Source organism: Pelodiscus sinensis, chromosome 1, assembly GCF_052426305.1.
Source record: "Pelodiscus sinensis isolate ZL-2025 chromosome 1, ASM5242630v1, whole genome shotgun sequence".
NCBI classification, from domain to species: Eukaryota; Metazoa; Chordata; order Testudines; family Trionychidae; genus Pelodiscus; species Pelodiscus sinensis.
Window position 1 is genome coordinate 339,856,344 of NC_143052.1, and position 26,448 is coordinate 339,882,791.

Consider the following 26,448-nt stretch of genomic DNA (forward strand, 5'->3'; position numbering starts at 1 on the left):
GTACTTTTTGTGGAAAAGCATCCGTGCCAATCTTGATGTGCTTTTGTGCAAAAAAGCCCCGATCGCCATTTTCGCGATCGGGGCTTTTTTTTGCGGAAAACAGTACTGTGCTATCTACACTGGCCTTTTTGCGCAAAAGCTTTTGCGCAAAAGGACTTTTGCCTGAACGGGAGCAGCATAGTATTTCCGCAAGAAGCTCTGATTTCTTACATGAGATCGTCAGTGTTCTTGCGGAAATTCAAGTGGACAGTGTAGACATCTGGCAAGTTGCTGGCAAGTTGCTGGCAGCTGCTTTTGTGGAAAAACTTGCCAGTCTAGACACAGCCTGTATGTTTAGTCCTCAGAGTTCTGTACATAACGCCTGTTCCAATGCCTATTGAAATAACACTCTCCTTTGACTTCACTGGGCAAAGAACCTGATCCTGAGATGTACCACTCTCCTTTAATTTCCACTGTACTTAATGGGAGTTAAGGGCACTCAACCCTTCACAGGATTTAGATCTAGTTATGTTAAATATTTGCAACCAAACTGAAAAGCACATGAAACATACCCAGTTTGGGGGTCTGATTACAAAAACACAGCACTGTTTTGGAGAAATCACATTCCAAATTAAAACTAGGGATGTCAACGTGTAGATGGCTACACAATTAACTGATAAGCCTGGGCTTATCAGTTAATCTTCTTGATTACACGCACTCCCCACATTGCTACCTCTGTATCAGAGGAAGCAAGTGGGGGGGGGAGCAGGAGTTGGTGCCCGTGAGGGCAGCTCCCCAGAAGCATTGGATCCGCCTGTCTCCTTCCCACACCTGCACTGCTGCCTCTGACAGAGAGGCAGCAGCGCCGAAGGTAAGGAGAGCAAACGCGAGCCGATATGCACGGGGAGCTGGCTTTTAAGTGGCTCTTTGTGCATGCCAGCTCTGTGGACCTGCCCGCTTTTCCTTGCTGCCTCCAACAAGGAGCCGGTGCTGGGGAGAGCTCGCTTAAAAAACAGTTCCCCCCAGCACCAGGTCTGTGGCGGCACCTGCCCTCCCTCCCCTATGCTGCTGCCTCTGCAACAGGGGACAGGGGAGGCTGCCACGGAGTAGCCTCTGTCTGTGGGCCTGCCACGGACCAGAGGCTGCTCCAAAGTGGCAGCCCGTTTGTGGAGGGTCCAAGCTCTGTGGACAGGGGCTGCTGCTGTGGAGCAGCCTCTGTCTGCAGGGAACTTGGACCCCCATGGACAGGGGCTGCTGCCATGGAACAATCTTTGTCTGTGGAGAGCTGCGACCCTCCACTGACAGGGGTGGCAGGTGGGAGCTGGTCTGCGCAGGGACCTTGGCTTTTAAAAGCTGTATCTGGGGCAGCATGTGGGGTGACGGGATTCGCTGGGAGTGGAGTTGTAGCGCACTGGCTGTGTGCCTCCTCTCCAGGGACTATCAAATAGTTGTGTAACCACTAAGATTTCATGTGGTTACATGACTGTTCAATTACGTGATATCTAACATCTCCAGTTAACTTTCTTCCCTGAAAAATGTTTTTATTTCTAGATATGATAGGCCAAAATCTCATAATGCTGATGCAACTGTACTGATTTCAGTGGGTTTACACAGGAATTACTTTGGCCTGATATAGTCTGTATTTGTGTGTAGCATAGGAATCTAAGGTCTTCAAAAAGAGAGATGTGCTTGAATCAGCTCTGAACATCACCAAACTTTGTTGGGTCAGAATCCATACCCAAATGCAGAACTAGTCTCTGACCCCTATTTCTTTTGGAGACACGGGACATGAAATCTTGATTACATTTTAGTTCACAAAGGCTATAGTTAACTTTAAAGACAGCTTCCAACTTGTTTGATTTTTCCACCTCTTCCTAACTTCAGCAAAACCAAACACATCCCCATGAAGTATTTCATGCCACATGTTACACCACAATAGAATTTTTCTGAAACATTTGGGTCACTATTATATAACTTATATAACTTCAAATCTTTCCATTAAAAAGGGGGTAAACACCAGGTAGATAAATATTTTATCAAGCATGTCTAAGTATTGCATGAACCTTGACAGATGGGCAAGACCAGGACACAGCAAACAAATATGTTTCACCTTTATTTACCTAATCTATATCAAATACTTATGAAACACAATTAAAGATAAAAATTCTCTTGTCACAGTATAATAGTAAGTTTCCTAGACTGGTATCCTAGAATTTGAAAAGCATATTATATACTTGTAAAGAAATCAGTGAAACTAGTCTTGGCATGAAGCAAAACAGTCTTTTATATAGAAGCTAACATTTTTAAGGGCTCCTTCTGGCTACTTTCAGAGCACATGTGGAGGTGTAACCACCATCAGGCAAATTTGAACCTGGGATCACTTAGGCTATGTCTACACTGGCAGCTTCTTGTGCAAGAACTCTTTTGCGGAAGAGTTCTTGTGCAAAAACTCTTCCAGAAGAGAGCATCTACACTAGCATGTGCTTTTGCGCAAGAGCATCCATGCCAGTGTAGACACTCTCTTGCGCAAGAAAGCTCTGATGGCCATTTTAACCACAGGGCTTTCTTGCACAAGAAATTCATGTTGCCTGTCTACACTGGCCTCTTGCGCAATAACAGTTGCGCAAAAGGGCTTATTCCTGAGGGGGAGCGTCAGAACTCTGGCACAAGAAGCCCTGATTTCATACGTTAGAACGTCAGTTTACTTGAGCAAGAACACGCGGACAGTGTAGACAGGCAGCAAGTTTTTGCGCAACATTGCGCTAGTGTAGACACAGCCTGGCTGTGTCTACACTGACTGCGTATTACGGAATAGGCATGCAAATGTAGCACTTTGGAAAAGGCAAATCCACGGGGGATTTAAATATCCCCCGCGGCATTTGCATTTTCATGGCCGCCGCTTTTTTCCGGCTTGGAGATAAGCCGGAGAAAAGCGTCCAGACTGGCGCGATCCTCCGGAATAAAGCCCTTGCAAGTAGGAATAAGAGATCCTCCGGAATAGGGCTTTATTCCGGTGGATCGCGCCAATCTGGATGCTTTTCTCTGGCTTATCTCCAAGCCGGAAAAAAGCAGCGGCCATGAAAATGCAAATGCCGCGGGGGATATTTAAATCCCCTGCGGATTTGCCTCTTCCAAAGTGCTACATTTGCATGCCTATTCCATAATAGGGGCCAATGTAGACGTAGCCCCTGAGTGTAGGAGCCTCCACAGCTTGAAATATAAAGCCAGCTGGCTCTCAGCTTAGGCTGTAGAGCTCCCTTGTCTAAGTGCCACTACGTGGGACAGTGAACCACCCTAGGTCTGTGGATTACAGAGGTATTTATTAAAACATGTTACTGAGAATAATAACAGGAATGAATTTCCCGTCTGTATCACTGAACTGAGGTACTCTTCCCACAGACAAAGAAAGTCATACATTTTTAACTGTGAACATAATCTATTGGAATAATTTGTCAAAGGTTGTGGTGGATCCTCCAGGATGGGCAATTTAAAATCAAAATAGAATGTTATTCTAAAAAATCTGCTCTTGTTCAAACAGGAATTATGGGGAGTCCTATACTCTGTGTTGTATAGGAGGTCTAGGCATGCACACAGGGAGAGATGCGAAGGTGCAAATGCACCTCCCTGACCACCCAAGTCAGCATGAGGGGGCTCCTCAGGCGCCTTCCTGGTGGTCTGCAGCTCGATCTCAGCTCCCCTCCTACTAGTGCAGTGGGGAGCCCACACGGGCACAGTAGCCTCACCCTCCCACATCCCCCCATGCGGTTGGTGCACTAGCATTAGCTTCCTGCTGGTGGGGAGGGGAGAAACCCCAGAGCCTCACTACATGATCTGACTTGCAGGGAAAAAGGGCTCCCCCTTCCCCTCTCCTGGTTGGGGGAACAGCAGTGCGCAGGCTTGCTGCTGTTCCCACAGCTGTGGGAAGGGAAAGGGGAAGAGAAGTGCTCCTTTCCCACAAGCTGGATCACGTAGTGCGGCTCAGGTCTTTCTCTCTCCCACCCCCTCACTGGGAAGCTGGAGCTGGTGCTCCAGCAGAATCCAGCCAATGAGAGCAGCGGGAGGCAGTGCCTGGGATTAGTATGGGGCAGAAAGGCAAATAAGTGCCCCCCCACCCCTTCATGCCCAGCCCCCTCACACACCACCACCCCCCCCCCCTGCTCCTGCACCCTCCCTCATGGCCAGACACCCTACCCCCAAGCCTGCTCCTGCATCCTCCCTTGCTCCTGCACCCTCCCCCTGGCCAGACACCCGCCCCCTACCCTGGTCCTGCAGCACTAGCAAAATGGCTTGGGTGTAATTATGTAATTAACAGTGAGTTTCCATTAGCAACTGATGATTCATGGAAAGGTTTGCATTGAACCAGGTGGTCCACAGGCCAAAAAGTTTGAGAACCACTGTGTTAAGTGGATGGGAGAGTGCTGTGTTGGGGGGTGGGTAGGCAAAGCTGGTGGTAGTGCAATAGGGCTGGGGGAATAGCGCCCCCCCCACCTGCAAGGAGCAGCCTGAGCCTGGCCCTGCTGGCCGGATGCCTCACCTGCTCTCACCTGACCCTGGCCTCAACAAACAGGTAGAGCAGCAGCAGGCAGTGGTGGCCAAGGGAGCAGGGGGCCATGGTGGCCAGACTGCCCGCCATGATCCCAGAAGGTAATTTCTGTAAAGCCTTTATTGCTGTATAATTTTTTAGTATAACAAAATCATTTTACCAATCACTGTTTCCACTCAAATTTATCATTAACCTCTTTTGTGCACACTCATTGCATAACTATTCTGAACTCCTTTACATTAAAAAAAAATCGTGGTCCACATTTACATAAGAAGCATCCCTCCACAAAAATCCTTGCATATGGGCTTGAGGTCAGACTAGATGTTCACAATGGGCCTTTCGGGAATCTATGACTCTGTGTTGTCATTCCTCTCAGGCAACAGCCTGAGGAAATGACCTCGCTCTACGTGCCTGGGAGGAAATAACAATTCGGATTATCACGGGAGTACATTTGTTACTGACAGATATGCAACATCCTGTACATTAAACATGTGGATACAGAAATCGATTTGCGTGGGGCAAAAGAAGACGCAATGAATTAAAAAAAATCTTTCAGGAAATTAAAAATGTTGAGCCTGAGCTGTGCTGATTTGCCCCAGCTGAGAACCTAGCATAGGATCCTGATCCGCACCACAGCCAGGGGCCCGTGGAAGCCACTTATTAAAACAGATCCACCGAAGAGTCTAGAAATTGAAGGGCGGCTTGTATGATTCCCTTCGCTGAGTGGGGGGTCACTGCTCCTCCAGCCCCTGCTGATTCAGCCCTGCTGTTCCCAGGGCTCACTTTGTTGTTCCCAGGGCTCACTCTTCTGCGGTTGGCCAGGAGTGTGAAACACACCTGGCCACGTGTGGGCAGCTGACCACATGCTGGCCACGTGTGGGACATGCAGCTGACCACATGCTGGCCACGTGTGTGACATGCAGCTGACCACATGCTGGCCACGTGTGGGACATGCAGCTGACCACATGCTGGCCACGTGTGGGACATGCAGCTGGCCACGCTGGCTCTTTGCTGGGGAGTGACTCCTGGTTCCCAGCCCAGCGCTTCAGCACAGGGATCAGGGACCCTCCCACCAGCAAGGTGGCTTTCCTAGCGCTGAGCACTCCCACTGCGGGCACCACCCCTTGATTGACAGAAGCCCAGCGACGGGCGCTCCAGCCTCGCAGGCCTCTTTCTCCCTAGCCAGGGACTCACTGGCCATAGAGAGGAGACCTCCGCCTGTCTAGCAAGGACAGTTTATCTTCCCATCATCGCCAGCATCTCTATGGTTTCATTTCCGGGTGCGGTGGTGGAGGGGAGGAGAAGGAAGAAGGTACGGTGGCTGCGAGGGCTCGCGCCCTGCTGAAGGCGAGCGGTGGCGGTGGCGGTGGCGGGCCTCGGCATGGCGGCGCACCTGAAGAAGCGGGTGTATGAGGAGTTCACTAAGGTCGTCCAGGTAATCCGCGAAGCACGTGAGGGCGGCTTGGGGAAGCCTCACCCCCGCCCCCGGGAGAGGGGCTCGGCCCCTGCCCGGGAAGGCGACTCCTGGGCGGCCTGACGTTTCAGGAAAACCCGCTGGAAGCCTGAGGCCTGGCACTGAAATGCCTCGGGACCCGCAGGCGGCTGCTCCTCTTCTGGAGCGCCGGGGAGCCGAGAAGCTGCCAGCCAACCCGGGGTCCCCTGCGAAGTGGGGGCGGGGCCCCCCGGGGGGCTAGGGGCCCCCCGGGGGGCTAGGGGCCCAAGGGGTCCCCTGCAAAGTGGGGGCGGGGTCCCCTGGGGGGGCTAGGGGCCCAAGGGGTCCCCTGGGGGGGCTAGGGGCCCAAGAGGTTCCCTGCAAGTGAGGGCAGGGTCCCCGGGGGGGGGGGGCTAGAGAGCCATGAGATCCCCTGTGAAGTCGGGAGGGGGCTAGAGAGCCAAGGGGTCCCCTATGAAGTGGGTGGGTGGGGGCGTTAGAGGGCAGAGAGCCCTGGGGCATGGAGGGAATGCCTACCCCCCCCCCCCCCTTAGTGGCTGTGCTGGTAAAACCATGCACAGGCTGGAGCCAGTTGCTAGGAGCCCAGGCTCCCCTGCTTCCCTCTGTTCTGAGGTCTCGCCTCACTCTGTGGCTTTGCCCAGCAGCAGCAGCATGAGGAGATCTCTGCAAAGAAGCTGCGGCTGACCAAGCCCAGTAAGTCGGCAGCACTCCATGTCGATCTGTGTAAGGCTACTTCGCCGGCAGATGCTCTGCAATACCTGCTTCAGTTTGCCAGGAAACCAGTGGAGGCGGAAAGCGTGGAAGGAGTTGTCAGAATCTTGCTAGAGCATTATTACAAGGTAGGGGAAATAGCCTCAGGAGCAACTTTCATGGGACTTAGAGCTGCAAGAAATAGTGGGACTTTTGTATAGTTCTATTTCCTGACATGGCTCTTGTTGGAGAGATGCTCAAGTGTTGGTAACAGAATGTGAAGGTTCTAAAGTGATGTTGGGTTTTGGAGTGAACCTCCCCAAGCCTGATTGACAGAGTTGGGTTAGTCTCCTACTAATGCCCTAAAAGTAGCTGTATAAATAGGGCTTTGAAGTAACCACTTGGAGTCTAAAATGTAGAAAAGGGTGATGAACTTCAGAGCTCTCCCAATTCTAGTGGCCCATTGATTCTCATCATGCTTATTATTGATTCTATGATGCTTATTAAAAGTGAAGTTAAAAAGTGCACCGTGGCTTAACAACCACGTAAAAGAAGCAGCAAGAGATAAAAAGGCATTGTTTAAAAAGTGGAAGTTAAATCCTAGTGAGGAACATAGAAAAGAGCATACACTCTGTCAAAGTAAGTGTAAAAATATAATTTAAAAAAGCCAAAAAAGAGTTCGAAGAACAGCAAGCCAAAGCCTAAAAAGTAATAGTAAAATGTTAAAATACATCAGAATCTGGAAGCCTGCTAAACATCCAATGGGGCCATTGGACGATCAAGATGCTAAAGGAGCACTCAAAGACGATAAGGTCATTGCGGAGAAACTAAATTAATTCTTTGCTTCAATCTTCACAACTGAGGATATTAGGGAGATTCCCAAACCTGGCCATTCTTATTTCTTATTACAGCGACAACCTCAAGTTCACCTATCTTAGTATTTGAACTTCTTGCGTTTGTATACAAGCAGTTACAAAATCTGTTAATATGTAGTTGTCTGCCTTCAGGTTATGTAATTGAATGGGACTCCTTTTTGTTTGACTTACTCTTCAGTTCCTATCTGTACTTTTATCAACTTCTATTCTCTTCTCCTTACTAGGCTATAGAGCTAGGGTGCCCAACATGCTAGCCACATATGGCTATTTGGCCTGTTGAGTGTGGCTAGTTTCAGAACTGGTTGGAAACCACGGAGTATCCTCTTTAATCCTCCCTTAAGTGATATGGTTGTCTAAACTGTGTGTTCCTCTGCATCTGTTGACTTGCCCACAGCTCTTAGTTCAAAAACTACTCTACTACTTAGGGATGTTAAGCATGTAATTCGTTAATTATGTAGTTGACATAATTTTGTTGACTACATGATTACTCAATAAGGGTTAGCACTGTTACCACTCAGTCCCAGCTTGTACTGGGTCTGGCAACTCCTGCTTTGGTTCTGCACTACAAGCACTCGTAAGGCAGAGCTGCAGCAGGGGTTGATGCTGGGTCCCGGCATGAGTGAGACTAGGGCTGTTAAATATCGGAACATTGAAAAGTCGATTAACCTCATAAATGTTTATTGGTTGATAGACTGTTCTATAGTTCCCAGGGATGAGGCCGGCAGCCAGTGCGCTCTAGCCCCACTCCCGAGGAACCCCTGCCACTCTGTGCTGTCGGGGGGGAAGGGTGGGGCTAACCTCCCAAACCCTGCACAAGTCGAAACTGAGCCAGGCTGCCCGCCCGCCTGGCTCCTAACACACTTTAAATGCAGAGCCACAGCAGGGATAGGTTCTGGACCTGGCGTGAGCGAGGACTGAGTTGGGCTTCTGGTCAGCCTGCTAAAAAATGTACTGGCAAAGAGGAGGTGGGTGGGAGTAAATGCATGTAGCTATAACCTATAAGCTTTTGCTTATTGGTTAATCGACTACACTATTACATCCCTAGCCGGGACTGATCCAGCCTATCTGTTCACTGGCTCTTATTGCTGGGACCTGGCAACAATCCCCGCTGTGGCTCTGCAGTACAAGCATTAAGAGCCAGTGTGGGGGTTAATGCTAGGTCCCAATGTGAGCCGGGACTGAGCCAGCCTGTCATCCAGCCCACTAAAATATTTACTTGTGGGGTGGCGGGAGTGTTGCGTGTAGTCAGTGGTGTTAACCAATAAGCACCTACTTATCAGTTAATCGTTTAGTTGACTACACTGTTACATCCCTACTACTACCCTCTTTAATTTTACATACCAGCAAGCTGGCTCTGTTTTGGTTTAGGCGTAGCCCATCTGTTCTGTATAGGGTCTTCATTTCCCAAAAGTTTCCCCATTCCTAATAAATCTAAATTCCTCGTCTAAACACCGTTGTTTCATCCATACTTTGAGACCCTGCAGTTCTGCCTATCTAACTGACCCTGTGCACGGAACTGGGAACATTTCAAAGAATGCTACTGTGAAGGTTCTGTACTTTAATCCGTTACCTAGCAGCTTAAATTTGACATCCAGAACCTCTCACCTGTGTTTTCCTATGTCATTAATACCTACATTAGTACCATGTCCACCTGTTCATCCCCACCACTGCACATAAATCTGTACGTGTCAAGAGGTCCATCACCTTCACACCTGGCCAGCAATTCACCAAGAGGGACTTTCTGTCATCACAAACCCAACAATCTGTGTTTCTTATAATCCAATCCCTGCATTATTATTACTTCTTCACCTTCCAGAAACAGCGGTCTCCTCCCCACACTGCTATCTTCAGTGTGAGATGACAATTGAGACTATAAGGTAGCTTTCCCCTTACTCATCACTAAAATCTTGATGGAAAATTCTTTTCCTAATATAACTTTCCAACAAACTAATGGCATACATAACATTAGGAGTGAAACATATCCTGGCCATGTCTCAAGAAAGGTGTTGGGACAGATTTCCCATAATGTGAATTTCTCTTCCTCATCTTTCGGAGGCAACAATTACATGAAAATATGTCTGGGAAGAATCATTATAATTCTTTACAATAGGGTTGAATATCTTACTTTGGGCTGTTAGCCATCAGTTTCCCAAGTGAAGATCATGCTGACAACTCAGTAGGAGCTGCAAGGTAACATCTGATTATAAGTGGGCAACAAAAAGTCAGATGAAATTCTATGAAGACGATACAAGATAACATACTGGGTTAAATCAAAACATAGGTCCTGATATTTTAGGTGCTCTACAACCACAACTGGGGTCAGTTTTTCAAAAGTGTTTAGACACTATTCAACATTGTAATAGTATGGCCAGATTTTTCCAAAGAGCTGAGCACCCAATGTGGGGTGCTCCTCTAAGAATCCTGTCACTTATTTAGATGCCTAAATGGGAGCTCTGAGTTGTTTGCAACTGAGATGATCTTTGGAGCATTTTCCTGATTCATCTACTTGGCCAGGAGTAGGGAGCTGGAGGTTTCTTCTATTACCTCTATCCTAGTCCATGAAGCAACATACAGACTTGGAGGGTAAGGTTGGTTTCCCTAATCCACTGCTTTGGGCCATCTCAAAGATCCCTCTGATTTGTTTAAAATAAACTTGCAAGACTCATGCATGTAATGTTTTAAAATGATTTGTTAGAAATTGTTAATTTAAGTCTAGGTTAATGTATTCTTTTCTATACAAGAACATGGGAGGCATTAGAAATTCTGTAAGCAAGTAGTGTATTCATGAAAATCTGCGTGTCATGTTACTGAAGTAAATAGTTTAGTTATACTGCATGTTGCAAGAATGCTCAGTCATCATTCTTCAGTACATGGGTTGCTCTCCAGCTAGAATTAAAAATTAATTGCTCTTTACTGGCATATTGTGTTATGGAGAGAATACTTCAGAAGTCACTGCCATTGGCTGCTGTTGCAGGGAAAACAGTAAACCGTATGAATCATTAATGTGTGAGATTGCAGTTCTGATGTTCCCATCAATAATTGTTACAGTACATTTGTGTTCTCAATGGAAAGCTCTCCTACATGCTAAAAACTGAAAATTGTGCATTGTAAAATTGGAAACATTTGAGCCATCTGAATTTAGTATCAAAATAATGGAATACTTTCTATCAGAGCACCCTCACTTCATATTCAATTAAATAACTTTTTGAATGCTCTGGAAGCTGCTGAGGAAATCTCAATATGCCATCAAATCTGGCATTGCTGTGCTGCAGTAATTAGGGCGATTGGGGGGATTGCTGAAGACTTTGATATCCATAATTTTGTGCTGTATGTGGGTCCTAGCCTGTGTTTCACTATTTTATGATCTTTAAGCTGAAAACAGAGTGGAGGAGATCCTCATATTTTTTTCCATTTCTAGGAGAATGATGCATCTATGAGGTTAAAGATTGCTTCCTTGCTGGGTTTGTTATCAAAGACGGCAGGATTTTCTCCAGACTGCATTATGGATGATGCCATTAACACACTTCAAAATGAAAGTAAGTCACACTTCAGATTCAAATTGAAATCAAGGCAGAATTCTGCAGACTTCATACATCTAAGGATTGTGGCAAGATTCTTATGTGAACATAGAGAACCTAAATATATGCTTTAGGATTCTTGCCCAAAGGGAACACTCATGCCTTCCCTTCTGCCCTGTTCTGTATTTTTATGACCAGTGGAAAACCCTATCATGGCATTTTGAGGGCAAAAAAGTCTTTCAATATTACTGAAACAAAAGGCAGAACTATGTAGCACTTTAAAGACTAACAAGATGGTTTATTAGGCGATGAGCTTTCGTGGTCCAAACCCACTTCCTCAGATCAATATGTGGAAGAAAATCAGCACAACCATATATACCAAAGTGATACAATCAAAAAAAAAATGAACGCATGTGAAATTGACAAATCAAATTCTAGAACAGAGTGGGGGTGAGGGGGAAAGGTAAGTTTCTGTGAGGTAATGACATAAGGGTGATAATAGGGGAAGTTTCTGTGAGGTAATGACATTAGGGGTGATAATTGGGGAAACTATCTTTGTAATGGGTGAGATAATTAGAGTCTTTGTTTAAACCCATACATAGTGTCAAATTTAAGCATGAATTTAAACTTCAAAATTGTCATTCGTTGTGCCGATTTTCTTCTGATCTGAGGAAGTAGGTCTGGCCCACGAAAGCTCATCACCTAATAAACCATCTTGTTAGTCTTTAAAGTGCTACATAGTCTGGTGTAGCTGAAACAAAAGACAGAACTAACACAGCTGCATCTCTATCACTTTTCAAAATCACTGTTTGTTATTTTCGTTGTAGAGCAGATAGTGTGTTCCTGCTGCAAAATCACAGAACCAGAGCGGTTGTTTCTCAACTGCTCATTTTTGGGGGGGAAGGAAGGAGCATTGTTTGCAAGTGCAAGCCTGTAATGGAATCTTTCCTCACTTAGGCTGCAGGATAGCAGCAGAGGTTTGATTTAAATGTGCACACAGGCATCATTCCCCTAGCACTGTTTCATCATTCCCCTAGCACTGTTCTCCATATCTGGCTATAACAAAGCCAATTTAAATTAAATTAAATTTGTATTTAGTTTTAATTTTATCCCTCTGAACACTTTAGGTAAAAGCCTTTCATTGGGAGGAGGGGATGCAAGTCACCAGGGACATTTAGGAGCACAAGTTCAGTTGAGAGTCCTTTTGGATATTTCAAACATGAAAACAGCATGTTTGGAATGCATACAGTGGTATAACAGTTTACTTGCAGCGTAGACAGTGAGATCTCTGTAGGCTCACAAAATTATTTCAGAGATATGAAACCTTTCACTGTCTTATTTGACAGAGTCCCACCAAGTTCTTGCTCAGCTGCTGGATACCCTGTTGGTGATTGGGATGAAACTCACAGAGAACCCAGCTGTCAGAATGAGACTCCTAGATGTAGCCTGCAAGGTAATATAGTCTTACTGATGAAGTAAATATGCTTTAAAGGCCAAATTCTGCTCCTGGATACTCGTGCAGCTTATGCTGTAGTTTGCAATATAAAAAAATCTACATAACAAAAAGTGTTCAATACACTGAAACCGTCTAAATCTGAATTGACCTGTTGCAGCCCCAAAATAGTATCTATGACATACCTGTTAAAATCGTAATCTTATCAGTTTTCATGCTTTCTATTTACATAAACCTGGTTATGTCCAGATTACAAATGTGGCTAAAAGTTGTCCCTATTTTCCCAGTGTAGTTACTGGTTCATGGATAAGTCAAATGAATGGAACCATCTTACATTTAGATATGGTTGGATATTGTATTTCTACATGTCTGCGATTCACCTAGCATCCCATTGGTTTTACGTAAATCCAGATTCCCTAAATTGTAGGCCTGTCTTCAGTCCACTAGACCACAATTGCCTTTTATATTTAAACAGAGGAAATGAAGCCCAAAATTCATAGATAATGTTAGCTGGCCTTAATTTGCAGCATTAAGGGGTATTCTTATTCTTCTTATTATTTTTATACTTATGTGGTCAATGATATCTGACTGACACCCGCTAACTCTTTCTCTTAGTACTTATGTCCCACATAAGAGCCCCTGTAAAGATAAAATAACTCTATGTAAGCTTGAAAGCCTGTCTCTTTCACCAACAAAAGTTGGTCCAATAAATAATATTAAAACACCCACATAGTCTCAAGAAAACAATGTCTGTATATAGCTAAAATATTCTTGTTGTTAAAGGGAAAAATTATACTGACTCTGATGTTTGAGTTGAGCAATAAGCCTTGTGATCATTCTGAATTTTACAATTATATCTGTAATTAGAGTACACTGAGTTAATGGAATAGCCACTTTGAATAAGAATCATGGAATGCTTTGCCAGGTGAGTTAATAAATTATCCATAATTTACCCATTTCCCTTTTGTTATTTGAATGAAAAGATTATCTGAGTCAATTAATCACTCCCCTTCTTCAAATGTAATTTTAAAATGTGCTGCTTATCTTTGATTTATGATCAATCTTCTAGCTGAGAAGACTGTATAAGAAATTATATTATACTAAATGATCTTTTAAAGATATTTTTGGGAGGGATTTAATAGTTCGTTTCATTGATACAGAGGATTAGTGATTAATTGGTGAAATGTTTCCTAATTTTACTTACCATTTGAAAATATGCTTGTAGAAGTGAATTTAATTTCTATTAATTGTATTGACAGGCAAGCTATATTCACAACTGTTTTTCTGTGTGTGTACCAAATCAATAGGAGATTTTGGTGTCAGTCAATTGCAGGACAGGACTTTGTTAGGGCTACTAAATTTAAGGATATATTTTAAGGTAGACTAAAATCATATACATTCTGAGACAGTTTGGCCATGAGCACAGGACAAGGAACTCTTGAATTCCCACTTTGACACTTTCATTCTTAACTGTAAAATGGGGAGGATGTTTGTAAGTGCCAGGTATCTTTTTCTGCATGAGCAGTTATTCATTTTGTGTGTGCTGCTTAGGGTGTGCAATATTTTGCCTAAATTACATCTGCAACTATTTTTAAAAATAATGCCCCCTGAGACAGCTTATTTTAATTTGTTGCCAAAAAACAATTTTCTATGGAGATAACTGTAATGTGTGACACTTTTTTATTAAACTTCTTCATGAAATTGTTATTCTGTAGGATTGATAATGTATAGAATAAAATGCTAAGTATCAAGTATTTGAAGGAGCGCTACTACTGAACTCTTCCTCCCCCATAGATGATAAAACTTTTTTCCTGCAGGATGACAATGTGGCGTCATCACGTCATCTGCGTGCTCATGCCATGCCGCTGCCTCTGCCTCTGTCCTTAGGGGTACGTCTGGACTACATGCCTCTGGCGACAGTGGCATGTAGATTAGGCTACCAGACATAGTAAAATGAAGCGGCGATTTAAATAATCGCCGCTTCATTTAAATTTACATGGCTGCCGTGCTGAGCCGACAAACAGCTGACCAGCTGTTTGTCGGCTCAGCGCGATAGTCTGGACGCGCGGGTGTCGACATCAAAGGTATTTGTCGACCACCCAGGTAAGCCCCCTGGGATGAGGTTTACCTGGGTGGTCGACAAATACCTTTGATGTCGACACCCGCATGTCCAGACTATCGCGCTGAGCCGACAAACAGCTGATCAGCTGTTTGTCGGCTCAGCGCGGCAGCCATGTAAATTTAAATGAAGCGGCGATTATTTAAATCGCCGCTTCATTTTACTATGTCTGGTAGCCTAATCTACATGCCTCTGGTGACAGAGGCATGTAGTCTAGACGTACCCTAGGATGCTTGCTGTGGCCAGCCATCTGAGCCCACCCCTATCCTTTCCCAGGCCGCTCTGGGTCCACTCTGTCATCCAAGTCCGACCCTCCTTCCCCGGGTCACACCAGCTCCCCTCTGCACACACACCCTGGGCTATGCCAGGTCTCCTCCACCGTCCGAGCCCCTCTTCCCCCACCTCTTCACACTTTCTGCTAAGAGAGAGGGGGTTTGGCGAGCATATTGAGCAAGGGGCACAGCCCTCTAGTTTCCTCTGAAAAATGTTGCATATTTAAAACAAAACAGACTTTTGAGAGACTTTTAACTCATGTGAAAAAGAAAAACATTTCTTATTCTATCCCATTACATAGTATTTGACAGACTCCTCCCATGGTGTCAGAAATAAGTGCCTCCAGCTGATTGGCTATCTTGGATCTGTGGAAAAAGGAGCCACAAAGGAAACAGAAAGTTTGGTTACCAAAGATGTCCAGAAGATAATAGGGGACCACTTTAATGACCAGGACCCTCGTGTTAGGAGTGCTGCTATAAAAGCTATGGTAAGTGCCGCTGCACACTTACATGTTTTCTTGAGTTACTCCTCATATATTTAAGTGGTTGTACATTTGAGCCATAAAAACCTCAGACAGGAGGGTGATTTATTAAATCAGGTTGGTAAACGTGAGAATTAAAGTTACTCATGATACAAGTAAATTGGCCGTAAACAAGTGAGAAGGGAATATGCAGATTCTTGTACAATAGATTTGTAGTTTATATAACAAACAGGGCACATTCCAATTAGCAGTAAATAAGCTTTTCTTGCTTTAGCATTGTTTATGATCAATACTGACCACTCCAACCAATGCTTGTTGGGATACAGCATCAGAAAGTTACTGGAGGAAGAAGAGCTAATTCAGTAATTTAAAAAATTCAAGAGAAGGTTTATACTTAAAAGTAGTATGTCTGCAGAGCTCAGTAGTCATACTAATTGGGTGTTCAGCGACTGCTAGTAAGGTAAACCCATTCCCATGTGGGAATGGAGGGTATTTAAATTAACACTTGTTAAACTTCTGAAAAAGAGGCAGTACTTAATATAGGATTTCAGTAAGGTCTGGTTGGGACTCCCTCTGCTAGAAGTTGCTCTTTCCATCCACTTGTGGTACACTTTAATGTCTCTCTTTATAGATATATTTTTAAAATGTCTTCATATGACCTTTTATGGTTAAATTGAATGTCCAAAGCTAGACTCCTATTGCGAGGAAAAGCACAAAAACATCCATCATTCATTGGTTTTAGAGTGGAAAGCACTGTTTTGAGGCACTCAAAAACCTTGGCAATGTTTACTTTGCTACTGTATTAATATTTTTCTTCATGTGTAAACTGTAATCTGAAGAGGCCTATTTAAAAGATAAATGCTTTTCTTTCAGATGTTGGCCTCGTGGATAGGCTTCCCATGTATAGGAACATGTATAATTTTGTCTTACAGTTTATACTTCAGAAGCTCACGTGAAGCTATAATATTCTATGTAGAAATTGTCTGTGGTTGCTAGAGAAGTTTCTGTTGCTTTTTTTGAGTCAGTAGTTGAGAGTGTTTCCAGGACAAGATTTTACTGAGATTTCGTGTTGTCAAGCGCAACTCTTCAGACTGGAGAAAGATGGTGTTATTGAAAGCATTAATAGAGAAACCAAGTATGATGGAGACAAACTTTATATCAAAGTCTCAATAATTATTTATTATAATAAGATGAGAATATGTAATTCAGCAAAGACCAGTTAATCAGAGAATTGACTATTATTAATTGTTTGCTATATGGGATTCAAGTAAATGACAATCAAATGTCCGAGACAATAGCAATGAAAATTGACTGTCTATTTAAAACCATGTGATAACACATCTGTGTTTCTCCTTTTATAGCTGCAACTGCATGAAAGAGGATTAAAATTACAGCAGACTATTTACAGTCAGGTAATCTCTTATTAAATATTGTTCAGGTTCCTTTTTTGTTTGTGACAAGGTAGTTGAAAAGGAGAGGAAGTACGTTTAAGGATAGTGAGGCTGTGGAGGTGATGTAATATGAATTCAGAGTATGAAGTCAGATTGTATACTTTTTTGTAGCTTTGTCCTGAAAATGCAAGTATTTTTGAAATTCTTGTTTTCTCAGCTGCAATAGGTCAGACAGGTATGATGACTTTTACTGAAGGAGGGAGAGGGTTGGGGAAAGGATGAAGCATTTACATAATTATGGCCCTGATCCTGCAGTCTAATTTGTGCAAGTGGAACCTTGTACACATGAGTCTTCAAAGCATTCCATGGAATGGGCCAAGGATATTTAAAAGACTGTCTAAAGCTCTGGAACAAAGACCCCGATTGACAACTATGCTCCTCTGGCATAATGGAGCGCTCTACTTTGAGTAAAGCTCATCTGTGCAGGACACAGAACTTTTCCCAGGGGACTAAGACTGTGGAATAAACTCTGCCAAGAGCCAAAGATCATCACAGTGCATTCTTTCCTAGTGCAAGGTGCATTTTTGACCTGCCTTCTCTGATATAAACTCATAGCATCAGGTATATTAGGAGAGGGGAAAATTACCTAAACATGATACTCCATGCATATAGTTTGTCCTTTAAAGAGAAGAGTGAACAAACAACATGTGGAAGGTCTGGTATGACTAGGCTGAAATAATCCTATACATCTTGATTGGTAACCTGGCCTAACTGGTAAAGTACAGATTCAGAGTTTAATGGAAGCTTACATGTAAACCTAGTGCAGAGGTGTAAGACTAATATTTGGAAACCTTCATTTCAGGCTTGCAAATTGCTCTCAGATGATTATGAACAGGTACGCAGTGCTGCAGTTCAGTTGATCTGGGTCCTCAGTCAGCTGTATCCTGAGAGGTATGTGCTATGTTCAAACAGATTCAGAAAGTTATACAGGAGGAGAATAAGCATGCTAGTTCTGAAGGTTTTGTCTTAGACAAGTCTGTAAGTAGTGATTTGAAAGGCTATATGTATTAAATGCGATAAGCTGAAAGGGGATGGACATGTTGTATTACATGACTTTTTTTGTTTTGTTAAGATTCCTTATATTATATAGTAGTAGTAGTACAGTCCTGTTTATTTCAGTGGTCTTTTCCATGGAAGATGACACATTTTATACAAAGTATCAGCACAGTGACTTATGTTGTGTGCCTTTGTCTTGTTCAGCATTGTACCAATTCCTTCTTCCAATGAAGAAATTCGCTTAGTTGATGATGCATTTGGAAAAATATGTCACATGGTTAGTGATGGCTCCTGGGTTGTTAGAGTGCAAGCTGCTAAGCTGTTGGTAAGTTTCCTTGTTATTCTCATGCCTTCCTGGTAGAAGATCACAGTATGCCTATGTTTTTGGGGGAAAGGCTGTGAGGAGCAGGGCTCGACAAACTGCTGTTTCTACTCGCCCATAGCGAGTAGATTTCAGCCGGTCGCTCCATGCACCCCATTCACCGGCGCTGCGCAGTGCAGGGCTGGCGAGTAGCTCTCGCCATAGTTTGTCGAGCTCTTGTGAGGAGAGTATTATTATTCTGAATTTTGTTTACTGGATTTGTTGGTTGATGCGGTATATGATGTCAATGTCTAAATAAATTGATATCTGCAAAAATGTCAAATCCATTATGAGGAGACGGGTGTGAGAAATGGAGCTAGAGTGTATGCAGAACCATTTGAAAATAGCTTCCAAGCTGTGGATTCACAGCTGTTTTCTCCTCTGTGGGGAATGGACTCCTCAGTACAACCAAAATCTCATAGCCCCCAACTTCAAGTCCAGATTTTTAGATCCCTAGTTCTAAGGGAGGGGTGCTATGATGAACTCAGATTTTTAAAAGCTCCTAAATACAGCAGTGATAAGCACTAAATAAATCTCTTGGAATACAGAAATGAGTGGTCACTGTGCTGGGGTGGGTTAGTGGGTTAGCTAGCAGATTCTATTCTCTTAAATTCATAACCATCTTGGTTCTTCATATAATGTGTTTGTTTTTCTTCCAGGGATCTATGCAGCAAGTTAGTTCCCATTTCTTGGAGCAGACACTTGATAAGAAGCTGATGTCAGATTTGAGGGTTCGTGAATCTTTTCTTTGATCATTTTTTTTGTACCTCCCCCCTGTTCCCCCTGTGCCTAGCTAAATAAAATTGCACAACAGATATGATAATGATGAACATATTTGTTTATCACGTCCATGCCTGAGGGCAATTGAGAGCTGATTGATCGTGACAGGTTGACTTTAACAGAAAATGAAGCCTAAACTGACTTCATTAGCTTTTCATAGAAGATTAGAGTTGGAAGAGACTTCAGGAGGTAATCTAGTCCAACCTCTCCTGTGCAAAGCAGGACCAATCCCAGCTAAAGAATTTTTGTGTCCTTGTAATAAATCACTCCTTAGGCTGTTTGGATTTCATTGAGAAGACAGTGGGATTAGTATGCTGTTTTGTCAGCTTCTTGTTTTATAATATCTCTTATTTATTAGGATCAGAAAGATTTTGTTCAAGTTTTGGGAACATGCTATAGCGCAAGATCTTACACAATCTCTTTGGTAGTCATTTCAAATGACTTGGTGGTTATAATTGTTTTGTTTTGTTTTTTATTTTGACTTAGTTGATTCATGTAGTAGCCTTGGGCGAAATCCTCAGTTGGCTCAGTTTTTCTAAGTACAAAGTGGGGATAAATCATCTGTATTTCACAAGGATGAAAACAAGTAGTCCTGTGGCACCTTAGAGACTAACAAATATATGTAGTTTCATTTTTATTTTTGTTAGTCTCTAAGGTGCCACAAGACTGCTCATTGTTTTAAAGTTAGACTAACACGGCTACCGCTCAGAGACCTTTTTCACAAGGATGAAGTGTGTTTGAGATACATGGTTGGCTAGTAAGTGAATGGAAGGCTTTGTCTGCACTGGAAAAATGAAGTGTGTTAGGAAATGTCCAGACATTTTATTTAACACGTGGTTTAATGCCAGTTAGTGTCTAATACAGACAATCAAAGTGGTAGGATTTAACCACAGTTTTCCCAGTGTAAACAAAGCATAAAATATTAAGTAATTGTCATGTAAGAAGCTTTCATGTCTCTCAGCAATTACATCTCTTCTTCTTATCAGCTTTGAAGGTTCTTGCCACACCTTCTGGGACTGGAGCAAGCCAGTTAATGCATCAGTAGTTCTTTTAAAATTCAGTAGCCTTTATGATACACATGGGTTGTAATCAGAACATTTTGTTTGCACAGAGGAAGCGCACTGCACATGAACGAGCCAAAGAGCTCTACAGCTCTGGAGAGTTTTCAAGTGGCAGAAAATGGGGAGATGATGCGCCTAAAGAAGAAGTAGACACAGGTGCTGTGAACTTGATTGAATCAGGAGCTTGTGGGGCTTTTGTTCATGGCCTGGAAGATGAAATGTATGGTAAGTGTTAACTTTGTATGTGGCAACCAAAGAAAGGAAGATCTGCCTGTAAAGTCCCTAATACATTTTTCTGTATAACCTTCCAAAATTCATGTTTCCCAGAACTGATCCCTTTTGTTTATTTTAACAAATGACTACTATATTGCAAGGTGTTTTGTAATTAACATATTATGATGGTGAGCAAGTAGATTTTGTTGTTTCTTGCAAAATAGTCGTGATTCTCCAAGACTGAATTAATGTTGGCTTAGCACTTTGGATAGGCAAAACATTCTATACTAGAGTATCTTGAAGTCAATAATTTTTATAAGCAATTAATTTAGTTAAGTGTGTGCATGTGGAGGGGGAAGGAGTATGTACTTCTACTGTTCAAGGACCAGCTTCCACCAGGTTTTTTCATTGACTTCAGTAAATTAGATTGGGTCATACTTCGGAAACTTTAATTGCTGTTGCTAGAAATGGACAAATTCTCTAGCTCCTGGAGGAAGGGGAAACTACGTTCATCTTACAATTTAAATCATGTTCATCCTCTCTCATTGTAAATAATTTTAACCAAGTTGGCCAGAGTCTGGAGATTGGAACCCAGGCACTAGAGTTCTAAATTTGGCGATGACAATGACTTGATGGACAAGGCCACTTCACCTCTCTGCCCCAGGCTCCCCATCTGTGAACTAGAAATAATTCTTACTCCTTAATTCTCCATGGGGCTATTGAGAGGGTTAATGTTAGTGAAGTGCCTTGAATATGAAAATTTCTGAGAGCTGTAATTTGCTGGTTTTCGCTTTTAAAATGTATTGCTAGGATATAGTAACATTAGAAAGTACAGGGTGTGCTCTAAAAAATACCTCTATAAAATTACACTGTAAAAATTGGTTTGTTGTTCTATCAGCTCTATATTGGGCTTGCTCAATTTGCAATTAAAATTATGTTGTGTTTCTGTGAAAATCCTTCAGTGATGTGAAAAATAACCTTGGTTCTTTCTGGCTTAACAATAAATATTTTTCACTTGGAACAATTCTGATTTCCAACTTGCTGTCACATAGACGTTTTCTTTTCATGACAAAGGGTAGCATTGCTATCAATGATTGATTCAGAATACATGCAGATCTGGTGAAGTGATCTGGAAATTATTTTATATGGTCAACTCTGACTATTACTGCACTTTAAAGTGGAACTGTAGTCAGTAGCACTTGCACACTAAGGATGTTAAATTGAGGTTAATTGACTAGTCGATGGAATTTCCATCGATTAGTCGATATGCACTTTCGCATTCCTCCTCTTGTACATTTCAAAGGAGGAATGCGGAACTCTGCATACAGCCTGGGGCCAGTGGGAAATCCCACTGACTCTGGGCTGCAGGCAGGTGCCTGCTTTGAAATGTACAAGAATCCCCAGTGGGGGCTCTTGTGCATTTCAAAGCTATGGAGCCCGGGGTCAGCTGGGGAGTCTCTGGTGCTACCCTTTTGAAATGCTGAAGCAGCGTTTCAAAGGGTAGCACTACACAGCTGAGCCTGGGATCAGCTGTGCAGCTGCCCCTTCTAAACGCCAAAGTGCTGTTCAAAAGGGCAGCGCCATGGAGCCCGAGGTCAGCTGGAGGACTCCGTGGCATTTCAGTGGAACCTGCGCCAGCTGAGAACTCCCCAGCTGACCCTGGGCTCCACGGCGCTTTGGTGTATTCAAGGGGCAACCTCACACTGCTGAGCCACGGATCGCCTTGGGGTTTCAAAGTGGCAGCGCTGCACAGCTGATCCCTGGCTCAGCTGTGCAGCGCTGCCGTTTTAAAGTACCCCCTCCCCTTTGCTGCCTTTATCTGGTAGAGGCGGTGGGGGGGATTGACTAGTTGATTAGTCCTTAACATCCTTATTATACACAGTGCAGCAGCCTACCTTTCATCCATGTACTGATTTCAATCTGTATTTTAATTTGCCCTGTCAGAGCCATATCAGTGAACTGTGTTTCAATCTCCATTGCCTTGACTGTAGTGAGTGGGTTGGTAGATGTGGGAAAAGTATCTATAACTAAATCATCAGAAGTCTTACTATGGTTGTGTTTTTCCGGTTAATCAGGCATCAGGAATCACACCATGTTTTTCAAGAGAAATAGGTCTAATATGCTACAATTGCAAGTTTTAATTCAGTGTTTTTGGATGAAAAATAGAAATATCTAAATGGGTCAGATCAGGTTCTGTTGTTTATGATGATTTATAAATACTTTCAGAAACCATATGAGAATCTTTTCCCTTCATTTAATGGATTACATGTGGAGATACTTCAGACGCCTGCAGTGCTTTTTACAGCATGAATATGTGTTCGTGGTTTGGGTTTCTCTTCTGGTCTTTGCAATAATATGTATTGCAATGATTCACATAGTACCTCTTCCCTTCTCCTGAGGGATCACAGAGCTGTAAAAATAGGGTTCACTCTTTCTGCTATTGAAGTACAGTCACCCTGGGGTGAAATGTAACTTTCCAGCAGTACATAGAGAACTAAACAGTAAGTGAAAAAAGGATGTGAAGAATACACTAGACAATTGAAATGTCAGGAAGACTATAGGGAGGCAGAATGTAATTTCCAAACTGTTATTTGACCAAGGTTATACCCCTATTCCAGTAAAACATGCCATGGCTCTCAAATAATCTAGTATCTTGTTTTCTTATCTCACCCGAAAATACCTTCAGTGTCACTTGCAAATGGTAGCTTGTGCTGTTCAGAACTGACAATTGGAGACAATGAGTTCTACCTAACTGAGCCCCTAGAGCATCTCTAGAGTTTCCTTAGCTATCTCATATCAAAAGCCTGACTCTTGCATAGCTAGAATTCTGACCCTGAGGTGGTATTGCTTTTGACCAGTATTAAAAATAATAGTAAATAACATTTCTTTTTTCTTCTTTCAGAGGTTCGAATTGCTGCAGTCGAGGCCCTGTGTATGCTGGCTCAGTCTTCACCTTCTTTTGCAGAGAAGTGTCTTGATTTTCTAGTAGATATGTTTAATGATGAGATTGAAGAGGTGAGATTACAGTCGATACACACGATGAGAAAAATCTCTAACAATATTACGTTGCGAGAGGACCAGCTCGATACTGTGCTAGCTGTGTTGGAGGCAAGTGTTCTCTTTGGAAAGAGCTTCCCATGTCAATTGTCTTTGACCTCCTAGAATGTATGACATTTGTGGGGTTGTTGGGCTTTTTTTGGGGGGGGGGGGGATATGAAAAATCAAGACATATGCCAATATGGAGCATGGTTTAAACTAGGGGTGTTAATTAATGTACATTTGTGTAAACGTGTAACCACTGGATTTATCAGTTTCCTCTGAACTGCCTTCTCACCCCATCCCATCCCTCCCCATACTGATAGAGGCAGCAGCATGCAGGGCAGGTGGCTCTGTGAAAGCCGATACGTGCGGGCAGCTGGCTTGAAAACTACACTTCCCACATGTACCGTCTCTCACCTTCTGATAGAGAGGCAGCAGCGCGAGGGGGGCAGGTTAAGTGGGTTCCTCCCGAGCGCTGGCTCCCTCCTGCCACCCACACTGCTGCCTCTCAGGGGAAGGGAGAGCAGATGGCTCATTCTGCCCATATGTATTGTATTCCATTTGAGAGAATGAAGAGTCAAGAAATTTGTGTCTATGAAAGGAAGCAAGTGAGACATCTTGGCTGAGTTCAGATGAGCTGGACTGATGTTCCTGTGTGTTTTGCTGTAACCTATTGTAAATAGACAGTGAGTTTAGAGATCCTGTGGGATTAATTCTACAAGTCAAATAAAAGGAATCAACATCTTCAAAATGTGTATATGCCTATATACAGGTGCACGCTAATCTTTTGGCCTTTTCATTTTTAGGATTCCTCCCGAGACATCAGGGAAGCACTTCATGAACTACTGTGTTGCACCAATGTCTCAACTAAAGAAGGCATCCATCTTGCACTGGTAGAGCTGCTGAAAAACCTAACCAAATATCCTACTGACAGAGAGTCCATATGGAAGTAAGAAATGCTTTTCTACAAGCTTCTTGGTTGTCTGCTTTCTTTGGCTTTCATATTTATTCTAATAAATAAGCCATATAGCTAGTACACATTTTATTTAGATGAGGGATACGGTTACCATTCATGTGCTTTCTTGTTCTGTAAATATTCTGAACAGAAGTTGTATTAGGCATTCTTTATACTGACCTTCAAAATAGAATTTTTTGGATCTTATACTAGTTGTTAACTATATTATTCATGAGCACACTGTGCTGTTGGGTGGGGGCTGGAGTCTACTTGACCTCCATAACAAACATTGATTTTTTTTCATAGACAACACAAGAGAGTTGCTTTGGATTTTTAAAAATGGAAACAATAAACAAGTCAATACTATACAAAATGTGGATTCAAATTGAACTTATTATTTTAAAATCCTTATAAGTATTTATTTTAAACCGCTTTTTCCAAAAAGCCACTTAAAATATATTCTGGATATTTAACACACAAAAAAAGGGTTAGTAAAGGTGGTATGTTAATTAATTAATTTAGTATTATACATAGCACTGCAAAGTGTATTTGGCATTTTGCAGACAGGTTTCTGTCTATAAAATAATTACAATTTAACTAGACTGCATTTATTTTTGCTCCCTCCATTTTTCTATTTGTTTTTTCAAACATTTTCAGTTTCATTGACATTTGATAGGGACCAACAAAACTAAGACTGTCATTGGATATATATGTGAAATACTTAACACACTGGGATCCTGATTTTGATTGGGTCCTCTGGGGGCTATTATAATATAAATGTGCTATAATGTTAATGATTTTGTTAAATCTTCTTTACTCAGAAATGTTCTTAAACTGTGCATTTTTCAGGTGCTTAAAGTTCCTGGGAAGTAGGCATCCTACTCTGGTGCTTCCACTGGTCCCAGAGCTGCTGAGTACACATCCTTTTTTCGACACCCCTGAGCCTGACATGGATGACCCAGCCTGTATCTTTTTTTCCCCCTCCTCCTTCCCCCTCCTTTTTTCATATTTCTGTCAGAAAGTCTTTGCTTACTTGAAGACTTATGCAAATTTTTCTAATCAAATTCATTTTACTGCTTCAGAGTAAAGTAAACTATTTCACTATGCAGTGCTGTTGTAGCTGTGTTGCTCCCAGGATATTAGAGACATGGGGAGTGGTGTGATAGCTTTTGTTGTACTAACTTCTGTTGTGAGAGAGAAACAAGTTTTCGGGTTAGTTAGTTTCTCAGACCTGAAAAAGGGCTGTGTGCAAGCTCAAACTTGTATTGGGCCAACTTCTATTGGTAAAAAGACAAGCTATTATGTCAGCTATTTAGCTGTTCATTGTTCTGTTAGTTCTATTACCAGTCCAATGGTGGGGTCAGGTTTTGGAATAACTATGCTACCTAGTTCAAATGCCATCAGGATCAAATTAGTCCTTTATCCCTCTGAGGTGAATTAATTAGGTACCTTGCAATTTGTTGTGTATGGGTCTGTCAGATAAGTCCATTAAAGACCAAGATCTGCATGAACTTTAAAGATCCATTAGCACTTTCAGCAAGCAAAGGATGTGCCATGGAACATTTAGCTAAAACTTCCCTTTCCTTGACTGTTCTGCAGTTCTGGTTGGCTGGTGTCATTCACCCCAGAGATGGCTAAATTATAGATGAGCTATACATTTATAGTTTGTGGGACACTTTGGTTTCTGTCATAAATCTTTAATAAATTAATGGCTTCACTGGAACATCTAAAACATTGTGTGTGCTAAGTGTTATCATCATCATCTTAGACAATAGAAGATGCTATGGAGATATAAAATGCCATTGTTTAGTTTTTTTTTTCTCCTCCATTCTCATCTCAGTAATTGCAGACACAAAACTTTGTTTAAAATGCTTAGAACAGTTCTACTGGAACTATTCTCTTCCCCCTCTACTTCTGTGTAGTATAGCTTCTTTCTCATGCACCATTTACCCAAGCTTTGTAGTTGTACAGAAAGCTTGGGTAAATGGTGCATGAGAGAGAAGCTATACTATAGAAAGGAAACTAAAATAAACCCTTTTAGAAATTGAGGAGAGTCTGAATTGAATGCAAGGAGGGATTTATACCTAACCAGATAGCTAATGCAAATAATTGAATACATTTGTCCTTTTGAGTAAAGATTTAGAGAAAATTGGGAATCCATTTGAGTTAAAAGGTTTCTCTTACTCCAGTCCACAGTGTGTTAGTTTA

General features: G+C 42.6%; 1 protein-coding gene across 4 annotated transcripts in view; it reads left to right on the plus strand.

Moving 5' to 3' along the window:
* Positions 1-5,531: 5,531 nt before the first annotated feature.
* The window catches only part of INTS4 (integrator complex subunit 4), a 42,606-nt gene continuing 21,689 nt past the window's right edge, over positions 5,532-26,448 (plus strand). Inside the window, exons 1-13 of one of the 4 annotated variants that reach the window (XM_006131918.5) lie at positions 5,532-5,957; positions 6,617-6,814; positions 10,959-11,076; positions 12,405-12,511; positions 15,205-15,390; positions 16,746-16,796; positions 17,638-17,726; positions 18,036-18,156; positions 18,852-18,923; positions 20,084-20,258; positions 23,149-23,354; positions 24,092-24,234; positions 25,090-25,205. In XM_006131918.5, coding sequence (XP_006131980.2) covers positions 5,904-5,957; positions 6,617-6,814; positions 10,959-11,076; positions 12,405-12,511; positions 15,205-15,390; positions 16,746-16,796; positions 17,638-17,726; positions 18,036-18,156; positions 18,852-18,923; positions 20,084-20,258; positions 23,149-23,354; positions 24,092-24,234; positions 25,090-25,205 — 1,636 coding nt within the window. In that variant the 5' untranslated portion in view covers positions 5,532-5,903. The remainder of the gene's footprint in view (positions 5,958-6,616; positions 6,815-10,958; positions 11,077-12,404; positions 12,512-15,204; positions 15,391-16,745; positions 16,797-17,637; positions 17,727-18,035; positions 18,157-18,851; positions 18,924-20,083; positions 20,259-23,148; positions 23,355-24,091; positions 24,235-25,089; positions 25,206-26,448) is intronic. The other 3 variants (XM_014577971.4, XM_006131919.5, XM_006131920.5) reach the window with 3 other exon arrangements.